The sequence below is a fragment of the Odocoileus virginianus genome, chromosome 30 (assembly GCF_023699985.2).
Source record: "Odocoileus virginianus isolate 20LAN1187 ecotype Illinois chromosome 30, Ovbor_1.2, whole genome shotgun sequence".
NCBI classification, from domain to species: domain Eukaryota; kingdom Metazoa; phylum Chordata; class Mammalia; order Artiodactyla; family Cervidae; genus Odocoileus; species Odocoileus virginianus.
Window position 1 is genome coordinate 26,783,930 of NC_069703.1, and position 20,245 is coordinate 26,804,174.

At 42.4% G+C, this 20,245-nt stretch overlaps 1 protein-coding gene and 1 pseudogene across 1 annotated transcript; one reads left to right on the forward strand and one right to left on the reverse strand.

Annotated features, from left to right (window-relative positions):
• The first annotated feature begins 311 nt into the window (after positions 1 to 311).
• Positions 312 to 4,555, forward strand: KCNE4 (potassium voltage-gated channel subfamily E regulatory subunit 4). Its single transcript, XM_070458706.1, has 3 exons — positions 312 to 569; positions 1,193 to 1,426; positions 1,991 to 4,555. Exon 3 carries the CDS (start codon positions 2,017 to 2,019, stop codon positions 2,521 to 2,523), a length of 507 nt encoding a protein of 168 aa, XP_070314807.1. The 5' UTR covers positions 312 to 569; positions 1,193 to 1,426; positions 1,991 to 2,016; the 3' UTR covers positions 2,524 to 4,555.
• A 4,233-nt stretch (positions 4,556 to 8,788) lies between these two features.
• LOC110141300 (small ribosomal subunit protein eS6-like) lies at positions 8,789 to 9,603 on the reverse strand (annotated as a pseudogene).
• Positions 9,604 to 20,245: the final 10,642 nt, after the last annotated feature.

Below are 20,245 nucleotides of genomic sequence, written 5' to 3' on the forward strand. Positions count from 1 at the left end.
CAGTGCCTGGGATATATATATATATATATATATATATATATATATATATAAAATTTTATATCTATCTATCTATCTATCTATCTATCCATCTATCTCCAGCTTCCCGCAGGAGCAGAGGGAAGTTACCATGTTTCCCTTTGGCTTCAATTTAACAACAGCAGGACCACAAGAGAGGTTTTCTCTAGAGTTGATTCCCCACAATAGTCTGGCTGCAATTCACAGGCTGTAGAACGATGAGGGTGGGGGGAGGGGGGAGGGTGCAGAGAATCCCTTTGGGTTTATTTCAATTTAGGATGAGAGCCTCTCAGAATAAGTAAGCATCCTGGGGAGAGGAAGGACAGACACCAAAGTCTCCAATTCCTTTGGCAATTTTGATCTCTGTGATTATTTTAACCCAGCATCTGCTAGGTTTCAAAAGCTTGAACTGTGCTCAGTTGGTCATCAGAAGAATTCCTGCTCCTCCGCTGACCTGCTCCTCCCTTGACAGCAAAGTGATGTCTGAATGGTCTCTGTGTGACACTCTGGAGGAGCAGTTATATGCCCTAGAACTGGAGAAAAATTTGTCCACAGTAAGTATCTTGCACTGTAAACTGTCTCCACTTCACATAGACTGTTGAAAAGCATCTGGAAGATATATATCTATTATTGTTAAAAAAATAGATTTATGAGTGTTATGAGATTATGATGCAGAAGACAGACTCTCTCAGTGTTTTTAAAGTGCAAACCCACACTTGCCAGCCTTAAGTCTTAGAGTGATCAAGCTGACAGGGACTCAAAAACTCACGCAGTTCATATAATTTTACCTACTGAAGCCCCCAACGTCGAACAATTTTACAGTTCAGAAATCTGAGGTGCGGAAAGGCTCGGGGAGGATTTATTACATTTGCATAGTCAGTGGAAGAGCTGAAACTTAAGCCCTGGTTCCTTAATAGTAAATCCTGCACTTGCCTCTAACTGTCTTTTATCTAAATTAGGGCATTTGACTGACGGTCTCTGAAAACCTGTATTGACATCAGGGTTATTTCCCAAGAGGGAGATGAAGCATGAACTAATTTTCAATGAGAGTGAATCTGGGGGGAACAGTTCCAACTGGGCACATTCTTTCCTCCTTTTTCATGGCCACCTGAAAACTTTGGCTGGGTGCTGGGGGGTGGGATGCTCTTCCCACTTCCCGGTCTTTTTCTTTTCACAGCTGCAGACTTCAGTGTGTTGAACTGCTGTGCTGTGAGTTCACTGTTCACTCTGCCACGACCAGCCTCTGTTGTAAATTTTCCTCCCAGAACACGTGACGATGCATTTCTTGACTATATATCCCAAGAGCAGCGGCAGAATTGTCAGAGCGCTGAGCACCACACGCAGGAAGAAAAAGGCTCTTGGACTTGACGATTTAGGAATTCAGAACTTGGGACAAATTCGCCAGCTTTTGGTAAGTCAGCAATGCCACTTTGCTTCAGAAACATATGAAAGGCTACTCCCAGCAATTTGTAGATGTGATTTTCTCTTCCTTTCCTTTTTTCTAAGGCAGTTTTGTCTTGAATTAAAAATAGGTTGATGTTTGGCAGCCAAATGTAAACTTTCTTTTTTTCTGCTCCATCAGCTCAAAAAGTTTCCCAGGGATTCAGAGGTTCTTTCTTTTCTCTCTGCACCTCTGTCTTAAAGGGATTTCTTTTCTTTTCTTTTCTTTTTTTTTTTTTGCATTTTAAAATGATTGAAGCAAAGCTTCTCACATGTTCACTTTATGAAATGAAAATCTGATTGACATGTAAAAAAAGTCTTCTTTTCATTTCCTCCCACTTCTCGGTGTCTCTTCCCTCGCGCACCCCAGCCGGTCACAGCTGACCCCTGTTAACCGCTAGGAGGGACTTAGAGTTACTTCTCCAGGCAGCAGCTGCAAACCTTTCCGATCCTGTAGTTCCACAAACCTGGGGCTGCCCCCCTTCCTGTAACTGCGGTCGGGCGGGAGAGTCCTAACCTGCAGCTTTCTCCCCAGCTCCTGGCGGTGCGAGCTGAGCTTCAATGCTGATGATGGAGCCTCTGAACAGCACCGACGCCGGCATCGCAGCCCCCAGCGCCCCCCTCGAGTCCCCCGTGTCCGGCAGTGGCCACGGCAACGAATACTTCTACGTTCTGGTGGTCATGTCCTTCTACGGCATTTTCTTGATTGGGATCACGCTGGGCTACATGAAATCCAAGAGGCGGGAGAAGAAAGCCAGCCTCCTGCTGCTGTACAGAGACGAGGAGCGGCTCTGGGGGGAGGCCATGAAGCCGCTGGCCACGCTGTCCGGCCTGAGGTCGGTGCAGGCGCCCACGATGCTGAATGTGCTGCAGGAGAGCGTGGCGCCCGCCCTGTCCTGCACCCTCTGCTCCATGGAGGGTGACAGCGTGAGCTCCGAGTCCTCCTCGCCCGATGTGCACCTCACCATCCAGGAGGAGGGGGCGGACGATGAGCTGGGGGAGACTTCTGAGACCCCCCTCAACGAAAGCAGCGAAGGGTCCTCGGAGAACATCCATCAGAATTCCTAGCACCCCTAGGACCTCTGGAGGTGACCCTGTGAACCAGCACCCTTAGAGCGAGGAAGGACACCTTTCGTGTCAGGTTTCACTTTTGCAGGGCAACTGCCACTTCCAAGGGACCCGCGGCAAGCCCCTGAATGGGTGGTGGGGTAGGGTGGTGGCGGTGGTGGGGGTCAAGGCTCAGAGGGGGCCAGCCGCAGCCTGGAGTCCACCGCACGCCTGTGGTGTAGACCTGCCGCTGAAACAGGCCTGAAGACGCGCGGTGTGTACCTTTCCCTGGGGCCTTGTGGGCGGGGTTCCCCTGCAGGTGGGATGTCCTTGCGATTGTACTCTCAGGGGATGCCCCGGGTAACTCCTGCAGCATCTGCCTACTCCCAGGGCTGCCAAAGGCTTAGGGCGTCCCAAGGGACTAGTTTCGGTTTGCTAATTTGCCCAGAGCTTTGTTCTAGATCTGATCCGCTGTAAGAACCTCTAATGTGAACCTGTGGCATTAGTTCACCGCAGGTTACAGAGCTTCTTTTAGGGGGTCTTTCCGGATAGAGCAGGGGGATATTTGTTGGAGGGGGACTTTTGATGGGTGGAAGCTGGAGATCTCTACCTGGTCTATTTGCCTACTGTAAGGAGAAAACCAGGCGACTTTTAAACCGGTCAACATGAGCTGAGATGGTAAGAATAATCTGCTACTTGACCCTTTGTCTAACCTGAGACCCTGAACTTTGACCTGGGACCATCCAGCATCCTGTGCTAGCGTGGCATTTTTTTTTTTTTTTTTTGGAAGGGTTTCCCCAGAATCTAACCTGCACTCTGAATGGCTGTGCAGGGAATCTTCCTGATCTTTTCAGAAGGGGTGATGGTGGGGTTGAACCAAGCCAAACTGTTAGCTCCGCTGCTGCTTTTTATTCCCAGTCCAGTTTTCTGAGCTGGGAGAAGATATACTGTGGGCCTCCACGATATGGCATTTGGTCACGTAGCTGAGACTTAGAAGCGCATACTCTGACGAGATTGTGCAGAGTTGGGGGTCCTCTGTTTGTGAATCCCAAGCCCAGACTCTGATATGCTGTGTGGTCCTGGGCATGTCATCCACAGACTTACTGCCTTCCCGAGACTCCTGATCATCTAGATCCCCAGGGGGCTGGGAGGATGTCTTTAGATTTTAAGGCTCTGTGATAAATCCTACATGGCCTGGTGTGAGGAAGCTTGGACCGAATATTTCCTCAGTGGCCAGTAGTCTGCGAAAGGATCTGCTTACTTAAAGGAGCAGCTGGAGATGGAGAACACATGTAACTGGGAGATCCAGGGCGGCTCACCCACCATCCCCTGCTGTCCACTTTCCCAGCAGTGAATCCAAGAGGCAGATCCCATATTTCACTCCGCCGAGTTGTCTGAGTGGTGAACTGTTAACACTTTGGTTCAGGGAATGAGACATCTAAGAGAAAAGACTCGGGAATGCTTGCTAATGCCTCCCTGTATTCCTATGGTCAGTCACTTTGCAGCAGACTCTGAGCCCTTGAAGACAAGGCGGAAGAGAAACACACCAAAAGGTCAAATTTAATTCTAGTAAAAACATAAAACTTTTTTTTTTTAAAACAAACACAATCTCCCCGGACTGGAGACAGCAGTGACTACTGTTCCCATGGAAGGGTTAACAGTGTAGGGACTGGTTTATCAGTTCGCCTTAACATAGCGCTAGAGGAAATTTATGTTTTGGGGGAAAAAGGGCCCTCCGTTCACTTTAAAATTCAGAGTGTGGATTTACTCCAAAGGGGGCTGTTTAAGGTGAAAGAAGCCAAGTTGAGTTTGGCCCCTTGCCTGGAATCACTTGAATTCTGAAACTTTACTGCGACGGACATGTGCGTTGTCACATTTTCCATTGCTTAATCCTGAAGTTTGGTGCAAGTCTATCTGCGCCTATTAAAAAGTGATGTATATACTTCCTTCTTATTCTATTAAGTTGTATAAAATTGTCTTCTGTATTTAACAGTTTGTAATTTTCACGATATTTTTTTTTATTTAAATAAAAAAACACATTTTCCCTATGGAAGTTATGAGTTCTCTCTTTGATTCTTCAGTATAACTCCTAGTGTCTAAGACATCCTAGATGCATTTTTCCAAGCCATCTCTGAATCCGGGTCGTCTTTCAAGTCAGACTCACATGAAAGCATATCTTATTTCTGCCTAAATCATAGAATGAGCGGGGCTGGGGTTTTCCTTCCTTTGAAGGAAAGTTTTTCCATGCTTTGCAGTGAGTAAGAAGCAGGCTGCACGTGGGTCTTACATCCACTTCTGTTTTTAAATTTGGTGGTCATGGGGCCTTGGAACTTGAACATGGAATGACATAGTGACTGTTTCGAAGATGTTGCTCCAAACCTGGTTGCAAGAAAACCTTTGATTTACAGGTTGGCTCGACGAATATATGCACACGTGGCTGCAACAGCAGAGACAAATGGGCAGGGAGCAGCTGTATATAGATGTTGTATATACATTCATATGGACACATACATGATGGGGAGGGAGATTTTTATATAGTCGCAAACTTAAGAACACACCCAAGCACACAGGCCGTGAGTTGGGGTTGGTCCCCTCTCCTCCCCCAGTGCCCCCCTGCCCCCTATGAAGACTGACTGTGAGGTTTCCTCCTCTGGGGTCTTGCTTTAGCTCTGGCCCACAAGTAGAGCATAGCCAGCCTGTCTCCCTTAACTCTGAATTTACACCGTCAGGAGCACCAAAGAAAAATTACCTAAACCCGTGACCTGTCTTAAATTATGCAGATGGTAGAGAATGGCCTGACTTTTCTGTTTCTCTGTTTCATGCAAGGTGTTTGGCTTTTCTGTTTGAAGTAAATGCTTCCCTTAGGTTCACAAATAACTGTCTCCCGAAAGGATTTATCTGCCAAGGTACAGGGGGGCCTGGATCCTTGTCAAAGGGCAACAAGCGTCTCAGTCCACCTGCGGGTACTTTGACAATGTAAGATGAGAAGATTATTTTATTTTATTTATTTATTTTTTTGAGAAGATTATTTTAAAAGACATGGAAGCCCTTCAGTTTATTTCAGCTTAATGTTGTTCTTGGGGAGGAAACAGTTAAGGAAAGAAGCTTTTACCGTGGGCGGAAGAAGAGGGAATTCTAAACTCTAATTGTCCTAAAAATATGCGGAGTACACTGTGTCGTTTTAATGGAATATTTGTTTTCTTTAAAAAAAAAAGAAAACAAAAAACTTCTAAGCAGAACCTAAGACCCAAGGGGTTTAGTCTGTGTGGATTTACTCATGCATGTGAGAAACTGAGAAGGGAATTTGGCCCCGTGCACCTAGGATATTAGAACCATATTTTAAAGCACTTAAATGTTAGGGATGAGGTAAATGGATCGTCTTGCTTGTTCCAGGCTGTTCTAATTACACCTTTGTACGTCAAAGTCAGACAGGGATGCTGCAGAGAAAAAAAAGATTTCTTCCACGGGCAGAATCACGGGATCAAAACTACCGGGAAAGGCTGAAGCTGGGCCAAGGAGTGAGTGCTCTTGGCCTGTGATTCTGGTTGGAAAGTCGATCCCATGGTACATTTCAGAGCTGCAATTGGAGGGTTTTGTGGTCAGGCATGCACTTTCAGGGCTCAGCTGAAGAAGGGTCATTATTCATCCTGTAAAATGCTGCTCTGACCCTAGACGTTGTGGAATGGATGGAACAGAGAGCTTACAATGCCACGAATACCCTAGGTTTAGAGCATACATTTGCTGAATCGTCTCTCCCAGAATCTAGGCATCTTGTTGGAGGAAATCACAAGCAGCATCATGGGTCGTGGAGCAGGAGGTGGAGTCTAAGGTTGGAGGGAGACACAGCAGCTGATTGACCAGGATGGTGGCTCAGGCATGGGCTGGACCACAGGATGCAGGCTGGAAGTAGGGGTTCCGAAGAGGCTGTGCTGTTGCTCTGGGAAAGGGATCCATCCTCTCTGGCCTGGAGGCTCTGTATTTCAATGTGAGGGCACGCAGGCCTTCCTCTTTGGGGAGCTGCTACTGAGAAGCATGGTGAAGCATCCTACTGAACAAACTGAATGCGGCATGAAACTTAAACCAAAAGAAGAAAAAAGCAGCTCCAGGCTTCTACTTTTTCAAATATATCCTGGGCACACATCTGCACATGAAGTCGCTGAAACCTCCTCTTCTGCACGGTTTCCTCAGGAGACGGCAATGTTCAGGGAAAGTACACATTTTGCCAAAGGAGAAGGGTCAGACAGAAAAACCACTGTTCACTTCTGCCTTTCCCCATTTCTGAAATGTTTCCTCCCACAGGAAGGAACAGTTTGGGATGTGAGCTGTTACCATGGAGATAACCAGCCAAGGTCACTTGTTTGAAGGAGCCCATGGCCCCAAGGCACTGAATCATTACGGAGACTTTAGGAAGCTGGGATTTGGTTCTTGATTCAGATGACCGAGCTTTGAGCTCACCGCAGCTTACATTCAAAGCTTGGAGGAGAGGACGCAGGGAGAACACATGTGCTTACTGCACACACACACATATACACATACATACACACATGCACACAACACCCCATACAACCCCATCTTTCTTCTCCTTGCACTTCCTGTGCTCCATTTGATATGGGGCAAGATTACTTACAAAGTAAGTAATATTTTCTTACATTGATTTTTTTTTCTGCTAAGAAACATTGTCCAAGAATCTTTGTAAAATATTCAAAGATCAATATACAATTAATATTACACAATATCACATCAATACCTATACTTACGTTTTTTCTGTCCTTAATGGTTTTTCACTCCCTGTTCTGAGATGGTAAATAACATCATCTCTCTTAGTCAATTCCAGCTGTTATAACCAAGCACCGTATTCTGGTTGGCTGAGAGCATAAATTTATTTCTGACAGTTCTGGAGGTGGCAGCATGGATGCCCTCTGGTGAGGATCCCTTTCCATTTTCGGGTGGCTCACTTCTCACTGTGTCCTCATGTGGCAGAAGGAGAGCCAGCTAGCTCCGCGGCCCCTTCTAAGAGCGCTAATCTATGACCTAGTGACCTTCAAAGCCCCCATCTCCAAATTCTATCACATTGGGGATCAGATTCAACATATAACTGTTGAAAGTGAAAGTCACCCAGTCATGTCTGACTCTTTGCGACCCCATGGATTATACAGTCTATGGAATTCTCCAGGCCAGAATACTGGAGTGGGTAGCCTATCCCTTCTCCAGGCGATCTTCCCAACCCAGGGATCGAACCAGGGTCTCCTGCATTGCAGGTGGATTCTTTACTAATTGAGCTACATGGGAAGCCCTATGGCTGTTGAGGGGACATAAATATTCAGTATCCTGTTACCCCCTTCACTTCTTTCCATTACACAAAAAGAACAACAGCAAAAAAATCCAGTAACCACAACTTGTAATAAGCTTTTACGACATGCCAAGCATATACTTCACCCGGTTGTTACAATCCTATGCTTTAAGCTTCTACTTTCTTCTAGGTACTTCACTAAGTGCTGGGGAAAATGTATTAGTAACACTGACTCAACCCCCAGAGAGGTCATAGTCTCCATGTAGATGAATTTGCAATAGAATATTACTTAGTCATAAAAAGGAATGAAACCATGCCATTTGCAGAGATGCAGATGGAGTTAGAGACTGTCATACAGAGTGAAGTAAGTCAAAAGAGAAAAGCAAATATTGTATATTAATGCATATATGTGGCATCTAAAAAAGTGGTACAAATGAACCTATTTGCAAAGCACATGTTTTTTCTCTATTAGACACATAGAGAAAAAAACATGTGGACACGAAGGGGGAAGGAGGGGGGATGAACTGGAAGATTTGGATGGCATATATATACTATTTATGTATTAAATAAATAACTAATGTGAACTGACTGTATAGCACAGGGAAATCTATTCAGTGCCCTGTGGTGACCTAAATAGGAAGGAAGTCCCCTCAAAAGGGGATATATGTATATGCATAGCTGATTTTCTTTGCTGTACGGCAGAAACTAATACAACATACAAAGCAACTATACTCCAATAAAATAAAATAAAAAAACCCACATCTCTGCTTCTGGTTAATCTATAACATTAACTGAGGATTTCTGTGTGCAGGGTCCTTTGGATATCAGAATACATAGCTTGTATCTTTGAATAGTTTTAGGGCATAGTGGTGTTATTAAACGGACAAAATGTATTGTTTATTTAGTATTTGCTTTACTCTGTGATAGGTGCTTTCCCTTTGATAATCTTACTTAATTATCCCAAGGAAACTCTGGGCGAGGTTTTTGATACTCTTTTTTTTTTTTGTCTGATCTTATTTATTTGTTACTCTTGGAACATCTCATTTTTGACTGGACTCAGACTTAGAAGTAGAAGCTCTCAGAGAGGACAGCCTCCGTCTCTTGGCAATCTGTTCCTGCCGTTTTTCTTTGGCCTCCTTCATTCTCTTGGCCAAAAGTTTAGCATATTCTGCAGCCTCTTCTTTGTTTTTCTTAGTACGCTGTTTCTTCAGAGCAATACGCCAGCGTATGTTGCAGAACTCATGGAGTCACGAGACGCTGAATCTTGGGTGCTTTAGTCCTAGGTTTCTTACCTTCTTCGTTTAGGGGCTTTCGCACAACATACTGGCGGACATCATCTTCTTTAGAGAGATTGAAAAGTTTGCGAATTCTGCTAGCTCTTTTGGGACCCAGGAGACGAGACACTGTAGTATCAGTGAGTCCAGGAATATCCTTCTCCCCTTTTTTCATGATGACCAAGTTGAGAACACTCAGATTGGCATCCACAATGCAACCCCGTACAGATTTGCGCTTTCTCTCTCCAGTCCTCCTTGGTCTATAACAGGAATGCCCCTTACTCAGTAGCAGGCGAACTCGGCCATGGGTCAAGACACTCTGCTTCATGGGGAAACCCTGCTTATCGTTCCCGCCACTGATTCGGACCACATAACCCTTCCATTCTTCACCCAGAGCGTCAGCAGCAACTTCTGTGGCCATACGCTTCTTGTAGAAGGTACGAAGTTTTCGTTCATCATCCACTTCAATGAGCTTCTGGCAGCCAGTGGCCGGGAAAGAGATGTTTAGCTTCATTCTGAAGTGGCCGACAGCCTCCGAGGCGCCATGAAAAAGAGACCAGATACTCTTAAAGTAGGTATGAAACTCGAGGTTCAAGGAAGTTGCAGGTCACTTTAATGAATGATCAGGGTTTCAGTGCTGGTCTTGGATATACAATCTGATGTTCTTGAAATCAGCAAGAAGCAGAGAGACTCAGAATCTAGTCCCATCCCAGGTATTAGGCGACTCTGTGGTATTATATATGTCGCTCAGCCTTCTGGGCAGGCTTCCTCATTGGTAAAATGGAGATAATGGTATCTTCCCTCCCGACCTCAAAGCACTGTCAGAACAGCTTAGGAAGCAGCTGGAAAAATAGAGTTTTCTTACAGGGACACTGATTTGTTCATCTTGGATAGGCAGCTGTGTGTAGACGTCATAGCATTCATCAATATCCAGTTCTTCTGCCCTTCTGAGAACATGGAAATTTCCACTTCTCAGCTCCTTTTCTTGCCCCTCCTCCCCCACCACCAGGGGTCAGGCAGGCACGGGACTCATTCTGCTTGTCGTAAACTGAATGGAAGTGATGTATGTCACACGTGAGCTGAGTCAGTGAAAAGCCCACGCGTGATTCTCTAGTTGCCCTCTTTACCTGCGTGTTGTCAGCGAGACATCTGTACGTTTCAGATGGTACCAATAGCAGGTAAAACCTGTGTCAGCCTGGAAGAATGAGTTATTGCATAGAAGGCAATTGTTCTGGAGAGTTGCCCAAATATGCAGCTGGCTTTACATGAAGCAATAATAATCTAACTTTTGGTAAATATTGAGACATTGGGGTTTCTTGCTACTGCAGTATAACCTTGCCCATCAGATTAAATACAGAGTGTGATGATATTACACAGACATATTGTTGGAAGTCACCTTCTAGGTTATCTAATCCAACCCCTCTGGTCAATGATGGGAAAGTTAAGGCTCACAGCAGTGAAGTGTTGTGTTCAGAGTCCCAGGAAGAGACAGGAGCAGAACTAGGGTTATAGCCCAGGTCTCCTGATGACAGTTGGTTCTAATCCTTGTGGTAGATATGCTGTGGAGGTCTCTGTCCTGACTTAGTGAAATCAAAATAGCCAGAGAGGGTCTTCTCCTTTGAGTTCCTCACCTTGAGCCTCTCTGAGCAGCACTGACTCTATTTACTGGCTTCACAAACCCTGCTGGGAAGTAGTTTCTTTTTTCCTGGTCAAACCCTGGCATTGACTGCCCTTTGGGAAGAATGGATCTAAGCAGGCAGAAGTAAACACGTTCCCCCAAAGCAATGCAATGTGACTTTACTGGAAACATTAATAAAAAGGAAGAAGCTATAAATAGGGGGAGAGAAATATTCGAACAGGGTTGAATGCAATTGTCCTGTGCACAGCTTACTGGATTTCAGCTTTCGGTTTTATTTTTTGCCTGCTTGGGCTAAGCTCCAGTGCCAGAGCAGGTCACGGCCAGGCGTCCAGTGCAGAGTGCTCCCAGGACTGATGTTCCTAGGTTCCAGGCAATGATCCTTGAAAGAAAATGCTGAAGGTTCAGCTCTAGATTGGTGTTTGAAACGATGCAGAAACCAATAGACATGTCACTGATCATTATTTTAATGTTCCTAGCCCTAATATGCAAAGAACGATCTCTCTCTCATTTCAATCTCCCTTTTTTCACTTAGAACTTCTCCCAAAGAATGGAATATGGTGCTTGGATAGAGGGATTTTTGTTTCTTTTTCAAAATTTCCTCCTTTTTATATTCCCATCACACTATCCTCATGCCTCAATTATAGCAGAAGTGAAACTCTTTCCCATAGGATTATACACCTTGTGAAAGCTGGAATCATATATTATTATTTCTAAAGGTAGTACTGAGTTTGGACTGGAATTCCTCAGGACTCTCTCTTATCATTTTCTTTTCTTTATATTGTACATATTCTCCTTGGGGATTCCATTCACCCTCAAATTTTCAACTAATATGTAAATTATTAGTGAAATCAAAATATGTAAATAATCACCTGTCTTGCGCTAAGCACCAGGCATTTTTCTCAGGATATTTAACTCTCATGATAAGTTAAGACAGAGGAATTTTTAAACCTATTCTAAAGATGAGGAAAGTGAGGCACAGAGAGATTAGGAACATTAACCAGGTTCTCATAGTTAGCGGCAGAACTGGAATTTGAGCCCAGCAACCTGATTGCAGAGTTGATGCCACAAACAGCCTGCCCTGCTGTCTCTCTGTCTTCAAGTCCTGGTCCCAGTCCTTCAGCTCTAGCCTAGACTCCTCTCGTGGACACCTGTGACTCTGGTTCTATTCACCAGATGTTCCATAATTACTTCAAATTCCTGTCATCAAAACTCAAACTCATTATCTTTCCTTGTAAATCTGTCCCCTAACTTACATTTCACAGATGTCAGAAACATCAGTAGAATGTTTATCCTTTACCTTATATCTCAGGCCCTCTCTGAAACCTCTTTCCATCAACATGGTCATTATTTACCCCTCAAAGTATTTCTTTAATCAGGAAAATACTGAGAACCGGAGAAAAATGTTAAAAAAAGGAAAAGATGACATGAACAGAGCCACGCTTACATAAAGAGTGGTTTAATATTTAGGATTGCGTGTGCTAGCCAGTGGCTGTGTGAAAAAACCCAGTCTCTGTCATGCTGGTGTTTAGAATCTTTCCTATGCTGTAAGATCAAAGAAGATAGAGGGAGCAGGTAAAGAATTATTCCTGGTGATAGGTGAGACGTGCCTGGATTGGGGCAATGGCTGGTGAAATGGAGACATATTGGGTTGGCTAATACGTTCGTTTGTGTTTTTCCATTTGAATGTTTTGGCCAACCCAATAGAAGCTAGAAATAAAGAGGAGTTGAAATTGATGAGATTTCACAGCTCCTTGAATGTTAGAGATGGAAGGAGAGGGTGGGAATGAAAGATGACTCTAATGTTTTAAATCTGCGTAGTTGAGACTGTGGAAGCGCAAACAATAAAAATGGGCAGTAAATCCTGGAAAGGCTCTATCGTGTTGTGCATTTTGAGTTGGAGGTGTTGACATGATATCCAGAAAGTATTTTGAAAATAAGTATGAGAACTTTTGAGAGAAGTTGGAACTAGAGACAGAGTTGGAAGCCATGCACATGAATACATGGACTCGAAACCCTGAGCGTGGCTGAAATAGCCAAGGATAAGTGGGAATAGAGAAGAGGGCAAAGGGCAGTCCTTCCGGGACCAGCTACTTCTTGGGGGCTGGAGAAGGAGAGGCCGAAAGAGCGGGAGCAGTCCAAGAAGTAAAATCAGGATGGCAGAATGCCCAGGAGCTTAGCAAGCATAGATTTTTCCAGAGAGAAGAGAAGGTCAAACACAGAGAAATGGAAGGAAAGAAGCTTCCTTTAGATGACTAGGAGGTGATTAGTTCTATAAAATGAGGAATCTGTATTTGGGCTTCCCAGGTGGCGCTAGTGGTAAAGAACCCACCTGCTCCTGCAGGAGACATAAGAGATGTGGGTTTGATCCCTGGGTCAGATAGATCCCCTGGAGGAGGGCATGGCAACCCACTCCAGTATTCTTGCCTGGAGAATCCCATGGACGGAGGAGCCTGGCGGGCTACAGCCCATAGGGTTGCAAAGAGTCAGACACGACTGAGTGACTAAACCTGCATGCGCAGGGTAGAGCTATCACAGTCATAGAAGACTACTGAGTTGGTTTCTGTCATACATCAACATGAATCAGCCATAGGCACACATATCCCTCCCTCCCTCCCACCCCCCCACCCCCACCCCCCATCCCCTACACTCCTCTAGGTTGTCAAAGAGCACTGTAAAGCAATTATCCTCCAAACAAATTAGAAAAGAAGGCTATTGAGAAATAAGCCACTCCTTATAGACTTAACTCTTTGGAGAAGATTGGCTGTGAAAAGCAAAGTATAGTATGGGTGATTCAAGGATCTGGCACTACTCAGAGCACATATTCTTTTTTATTTGCCATTAATTGTTATTTAGTTTAGCTTGCAAGTCTACTTTACTCTCTTTGGTAGTATGGGCTAATGGAATTCCTTTCTATGTGTCTTTCTGTAGAGGCTTATGTTTTCCCAAGTTTATAATGGATCTCCATCAGAGACACACAGGGTGGGTATTAGGCCCGCCTGGAGAAGTTGCCCGGAGAATATGCTACAGGGTTAATCCAAGGGAGAAAAATAACACAGCTTGCTCTTTCCTACTGCAGACAGCAGAAAACTAATATTTTGCTGCCAAATCTCTGCTTTTCCATGATTTTCTCTTCAGGTTGTATAAAAAGAATCACCAAAGATATTTAGGGTGACCTTTTATCACTCAGAATTTGTATTTCTCCAGAGTGATTATTTGCCCAGGAACTCAATTTTTCTAGGTGCTTGAAAATTGCTTGGGGGTATGATTTTATGTATTTGTGCTTTTCTCCATAGAAAATGTCATAATGAAGTCAAGATGTTATCATACTTTCTCAGTGTTAAGAAAATGGATACTGCATGTTTTACCTATATTGGTTGTGATTCAAAGTATCGTTAAATAAGTGAGTGAATAATGAACATTTTTTTTTTTTTCTGCTGGAGATTGGATAGTACTATGACTTCATGGTCCGATCATGGGTTTCCATCATAATAAAAAGGGACATTAAAAATAACTGGTTTAAGATATTCCTTGTGTTTCTTGGTCCTTGAAGAGGAATACGTCATCCTGCAAAATCACACACATACAAGGTAGCAATCTTCAACATGGAAAAGAGAAAGGCTTTAGGAGGCCAGGGGTAGATGTTACAGACCAGAGAAGCAAAGCTGCCCCAAGAACCACAGACGAAGTCAAGTTATTTTGACCCTTTCCTTGTAATTTAATGAATGGCATTATTTTGTGGCAATAATGATCAAATAGACTGCAACAGCTGAAAATCACCTGAAGAGATAATTTTTGTTGTTGTTTAGTAGCTAAGTCATGTTCGACTATTTTTTGATCCCCATGGACTGTAGCCAGCCAGGCTCCTCTGTCCATGGGATTCTCCAGGCAAGAATACTGGAGTGGGTTGCCATTTCCTACTCCAGGGGATCTTCCTAACCCAGGGATCAAAACCAGGTCTCCAGCATTGACAGGTGGGTTCTTTACCACTGGGCAAGCCGAAAAAGATATTACTGTATTTCAATTAAAAAGATAAAATGTAATTTTGCACTTCAGATAAATCAAGTGATACTATTAAAATAAAGACAAAAATCAGGGAGAAAACCTAGAAATGATATATGAGCATCAAATGTCTGTAACTTTTTCTGAAACCTGTATTTTTATTATTTATTTATTTATTTATTTTTATTTGTTGGAGGCTAATTACTTTACAACATTGCAGTGGTTTTTGTCATACATTGAAATGAATTAGCCATGGATTTACATGTATTCCCCATCCCGGTCCCCCCTCCCACCTCCCTCTCCACCCCATCCCTCTGGGTCTTCCCAGTGCACCAGGCCTGAGCACTTGTCTCATGCATCCAACCTGGGCTGGTGATCTGTTTCACCCTAGATATACATGTTTCGATGCTGTTCTCTTGAAACATCCCGCCCTCGCCTTCTCCCACAGAGTCCACAAGTCTGTTCTATACATCTGAGTCTCTTTTTTCTTTTTTTGCATATAAGGTTATCGTTACCATCTTTCTAGATTCCATATATATGTGTTAGTATACTGTAATGGTCTTTATCTTTCTGGCTTACTTCGCTCTGTATAATGGGTTCCAGTTTCACCCATCTCATTAGAACTGATTCAAATGAATTCTTTTTGATGGCTGAGTAATATTCCATGGTGTATATGTACCACAGCTTCTTCATCCATTCGTCTGCTGATGGGCATCTAGGTTGCTTCCATGACCTGGCTATTATAAACAGTGCTGCGATGAACATTGGGGTGCACGTGTCTCTTTCGGATCTGGTTTCCTCAGTGTGTATGCCTAGAAGTGGTATTGCTGGGTCATATGGCAGATCTATTTCCAGCTTTTTAAGGAATCTCCACACTGTTTTCCATAGTGGCTGTACTAATTTGCATTCCCACCAACAGTGTAAGAGGGTTCCCTTTTCTCCACACCCTCTCCAGCATTTATTGCTTGTAGACTTTTGGATAGCAGCCATCCTGACTGGTGTATAATGGTACCTCATTGTGGTTTTGATTTGCATTTCTCTGATAATGAGTGATGTTGAGCATCTTTTCATGTGTTTTTTTTGCCATCCGTATGTCTTCCTTGGAGAAATGTCTGTTTAGTTCTTTGGCCCATTTTTTGATTGGGTCATTTATTTTTCTGGAGTTGAGCTGGAGGAGTTGCTTGTATATATTTGAGATTAATCCTTTGTCTGTTGCTTCATTTGCTATTATTTTCTCCCAATCTGAGGGCTGTCTTTTCACCTTACTTATAGTATCCTTTGTTGTGCAAAAGCTTTTAAGTTTCATTAGGTCCCATTTGTTTATTTTTGCTTTTGTTTCTAAAATTCTGGGGTGTGGGTCATAGAGGATCCTGCTGTGATTTATGTCAGAGAGGGTTTTGCCTATGTTCTCCTCTAGGAGTTTTATAGTTTCTGGTCTTACATTTAGATCTTTAATCCATTTTGAGTTTATTTTTGTGTATGGTGTTAGAAAGTGTTCTAGTTTCATTCTTTTACAGGTTGTTGACCAGTTTTCCCAGCACCACTTGTTAAAGAGGTTGTCTTTTTTCCATTGTATATCCTTGCCTCCTTTGTCGAAGATAAGGTGACCATAGGTTCGTGGATTTATCTCTGGGCTTTCTATTCTGTTCCATTGATCTATATTTCTGTCTTTGTGCCAGTACCATACTGTCTTGATGACTGTGGCTTTGTAGTATAGTCCGAAGTCAGGCAGGTTGATTCCTCCAGTTCCATTCTTCTTTCTCAAGGTTACTTTGGCTATTCGAGGTTTTTTGTATTTCCATACAAACTGTGAAATTATTTGTTCTAGTTCTGTGAAAAATACCGTTGGTAGCTTGATAGGGATTGCATTGAATCTATAGATTGCTTTGGGTAGAATAGCCATTTTGACAATATTGATTCTTCCAATCCATGAACACGGTATATTTCTCCATCTGTTTATGTCCTCTTTGATTTCTTTCATCAGTGTTTTATAGTTTTCTATGTATAGGTCTTTTGTTTCTTTAGGTAGATAGACTCCTAAGTATTTTATTCTTTTTGTTGCAATGGTGAATGGTATCGATTCCTTAATTTCTCTTTCTGTTTTCTCATTGTTAGTGTATAGGAATGCAAGAGATTTCTGTGTGTTAATTTTATATCCTGCAACTTTACTGTATTCATTGATTAGCTCTAGTAATTTTCTGGTGGAGTCTTTAGGGTTTTCTATGTAGAGGATCATGTCATCTGCAAACAGCGAGAGTTTCACTTCTTCTTTTCCTATCTGGATTCCTTTTACTTCTTCTTCTGCCCTGATTGCTGTGGCCAGCACTTCCAAAACTATGTTGAATAGTAGTGGTGAGAGTGGGCACCCTTGTCTTGTTCCTGATTTCAGGGGAAATGGTTTCAATTTTTCACCATTGAGGGTGATGCTTGCTGTGGGTTTGTCATATATAGCTTTTATTATGTTGAGGTATGTTCCTTCTATTCATGCTTTCTGGAGAGTTTTAATCATAAATGGATGTTGAATTTTGTCAAAGGCTTTTTCTGCATCTACTGAGATAATCATATGGTTTTTATCTTTCAATTTGTTAATGTGGTGTATTACATTGATTGATTTGCGGATATTAAAGAATCCTTGCATTCCTGGGATAAAGCCCACTTGGTCATGGTGTATGATTTTTTTAATATGTTGTTGGATTCTGTTTGCTAGAATTTTGTTAAGGATTTTTGCATCTATGTTCATCAGTGATATTGGCCTGTAGTTCTCTTTTTTGGTGGCATCTTTGTCTGGTTTTGGAATTAGGGTGATGGTGGCCTCATAGAATGAGTTTGGAAGTTTACCTTCTTCTGCAATTTTCTGGAAGAGTTTGAGTAAGATAGGTGTTAGCTCTTGCCTGAATTTTTGGTAGAATTCAGCTGTGAAGCCATCTGGTCCTGGGCTTTTGTTTGCTGGAAGATTTCTGATTACAGTTTCGATTTCCTTGCTTGTGATGGGTTTGTTAAGATCTTCTAATTCTTCCTGATTCAGTTTTGGAAAGTTATATTTCTCTAAGAACTTGTCCATTTCTTCCAAGTTGTCCATTTTATTGGCATAGAGCTGCTGGTAGTAGTCTCTTATGATCCTTTGTATTTCAGTGTTGTCTGTTGTGATCTCTCCATTTTCGTTTCTAATTTTGTTAATTTGGTTCTTCTCCCTTTGTTTCTTAATGAGTCTTGCTAATGGTTTGTCAATTTTGTTTATTTTTTCAAAAAAACCAGCTTTTAGCTTTGTTGATTTTTGCTATGGTCTCTTTAGTTTCTTTTGCATTTATTTCTGCCCTAATTTTTAAGATTTCTTTCCTTCTACTAACCCTGGGGTTCTTCATTTCTTCCTTCTCTAGTTGCTTTAGGTGTAGAGTTAGGTTATTTATTTGACTTTTTTCTTGTTTCTTGAGGTAGGCCTGTAATGCTATGAATCTTCCCCTTAGCACTGCTTTTGCAGTGTCCCATAGGTTTTGGGTTGTTGTGTTTTCATTTTCATTCATTTCTATGCATGTTTTGATTTCTTTTTTGATTTCTTCTATGATTTGTTGGTTATTCAGAAGCGTGTTGTTTAGCCTCCATATGTTTGAATTTTTAATAATTTTTTTCCTGTAATTGAGATCTAATCTTACTGCACTGTGGTCAGAAAAGATGACTGGAATGATTTCAATTTTTTTGAATTTACCAAGACTAGATTTATGGCCCAGGATATGATCTATTCTGGAGAAGGTTCCGTGTGCACTTGAGAAAAAGGTGAAGTTGATTGTTTTGGGGTGAAACGTCCTATAGATGTCAATAAGGTCTAGCTGGTCCATTGTGTCCTTTAAAGTTTGTGTTTCTTTGTTCACTTTCTGTTTAGTTTATCTATCCATAGTTGTGAGTGGGGTATTAAAGTCTCCTACTATTATTGTGTTGCTATTAATTTCCTCTTTCATACTCGTTAGCATTTGCCTTACATATTGCGGTGCTCCTGTGTTGGGTGCATATATATTTATAATTGTTATATCTTCTTCTTGGATTGATCCTTTGATCATTATGTAGTGTCCATCTTTGTCTCTTTTCACAGCCTTTATTTGAAAGTCTATTTTATCTGATATGAGTATTGCGACTCCTGCTTTCTTTTGGTCTCTGTTTGCGTGGAATATTTTTTTCCAGCCCTTCACTTTTAGTCTGTATGTGTCCCTTGCTTTGAGGTGGGTCTCTTGTAGACAGCATATATAGGGGTCTTGCTTTTGTATCCATTCAGCCAGCCTTTGTCTTTTGGTTGGGGCGTTCAACCCATTTACATTTAAGGTAATTATTGATAGGTATGGTCCCGTTGCCATTTATTTTGTTGTTTGGGGTTCACGTTTACACCACCTTTCTGTGTTTCCTGTCTAGAGAAGATCCTTTAGTATTTGTTGAAGAGCTGGTTTGGTGGTGCTGAATTCTCTCAGCTTTTGCTTGTCTGTAAAGCTTTTGAGTTCTCCTTCATATCTGAATGAGATCCTTGCTGGGTAGAGTAATCTAGGTTGTAGGTTATTCTCTTTCATTACTTTAAGTATGTCCTGCCATTCCCTTCTGGCCTGAAGGGTTTCTATTGATAGATCAGCTGTTATCCTTATGGGAATCCCTTTGTGTGTTATTTGTTGTTTCTCCCTTGCTGCTTTTAATATTTGTTCTTTGTGCTTGATCTTTGTTAATTTGATTAATATGTGTCTTGGGGTGTTTCGCCTTGGGTTTATCCTGTTTGGGATTCTCTGGGTTTCTTGGACTTGGGTGGCTACTTCCTTCCCCATTTTTGGGAAGTTTTCAGCTATTATCTCCTCGAGTATCTTCTCATGGCCTTTCTTTTTTGTCTTCTTCTTCTGAGACTCCTATGATTCGAATGTTGGGGCATTTCACATTGTCCCAGAGGTCCCTGAGGTTGTCCTCATTTCTTTTGATTCTTTTTTCTTTTTTCGTCTCTGCTTCATTTATTTCCACCATTTTATCTTCTAACTCACTTATCCTATCTTCTGTCTCTGTTATTCTACTCATGGTTCCCTCCAGCGTGTTTTTGATCTCATTTATTTCATTATTAATTTGTAATTGACTTTTTTTTAATTTCTTCTAGGTCTTTGTTAAACCTTTCTTGCATCTTCTCAATCTTTGTCTCCAGGCTATTTATTTGTAACTCCATTTTGTTTTCAAGATTTTGGATCATTTTTATTATAATTATTCTAAATTCTTTTCCAGGTAGATTCCCTATTTCCTCCTCTTTTGTTTGGCTTGGTGGGCTTTTTTCATGTTCCTTTAGCGGTTGGGTATTTCTCTGCCTTTTCATCTTGTTTAGATTGCTGTGTCTGGAGTGGGCTTTCTATATTCTTGTGGTCTGTGGTTCCTTTTTATTGTGGAGGTTTCACCCAGTGGGTGGGGTTGGACGATTGGTTTGTCAAGTTTTCCTGGTTAGGGAGGCTTGTGTCAGCGTTCTGGTGCGTGGAATTGGATTTCTTCTCTCTGGAGTGCAGTGGAGTGTCCAGTAATGAGTTTTGCGATGGGTCT

What these genes read in the sequence shown, in the direction of transcription:
- KCNE4 (XM_070458706.1), top strand. Translation starts at nt 2,017, where the DNA reads ATGCTGATGATGGAGCCTCTGAACAGCACCGACGCCGGCATCGCAGCC.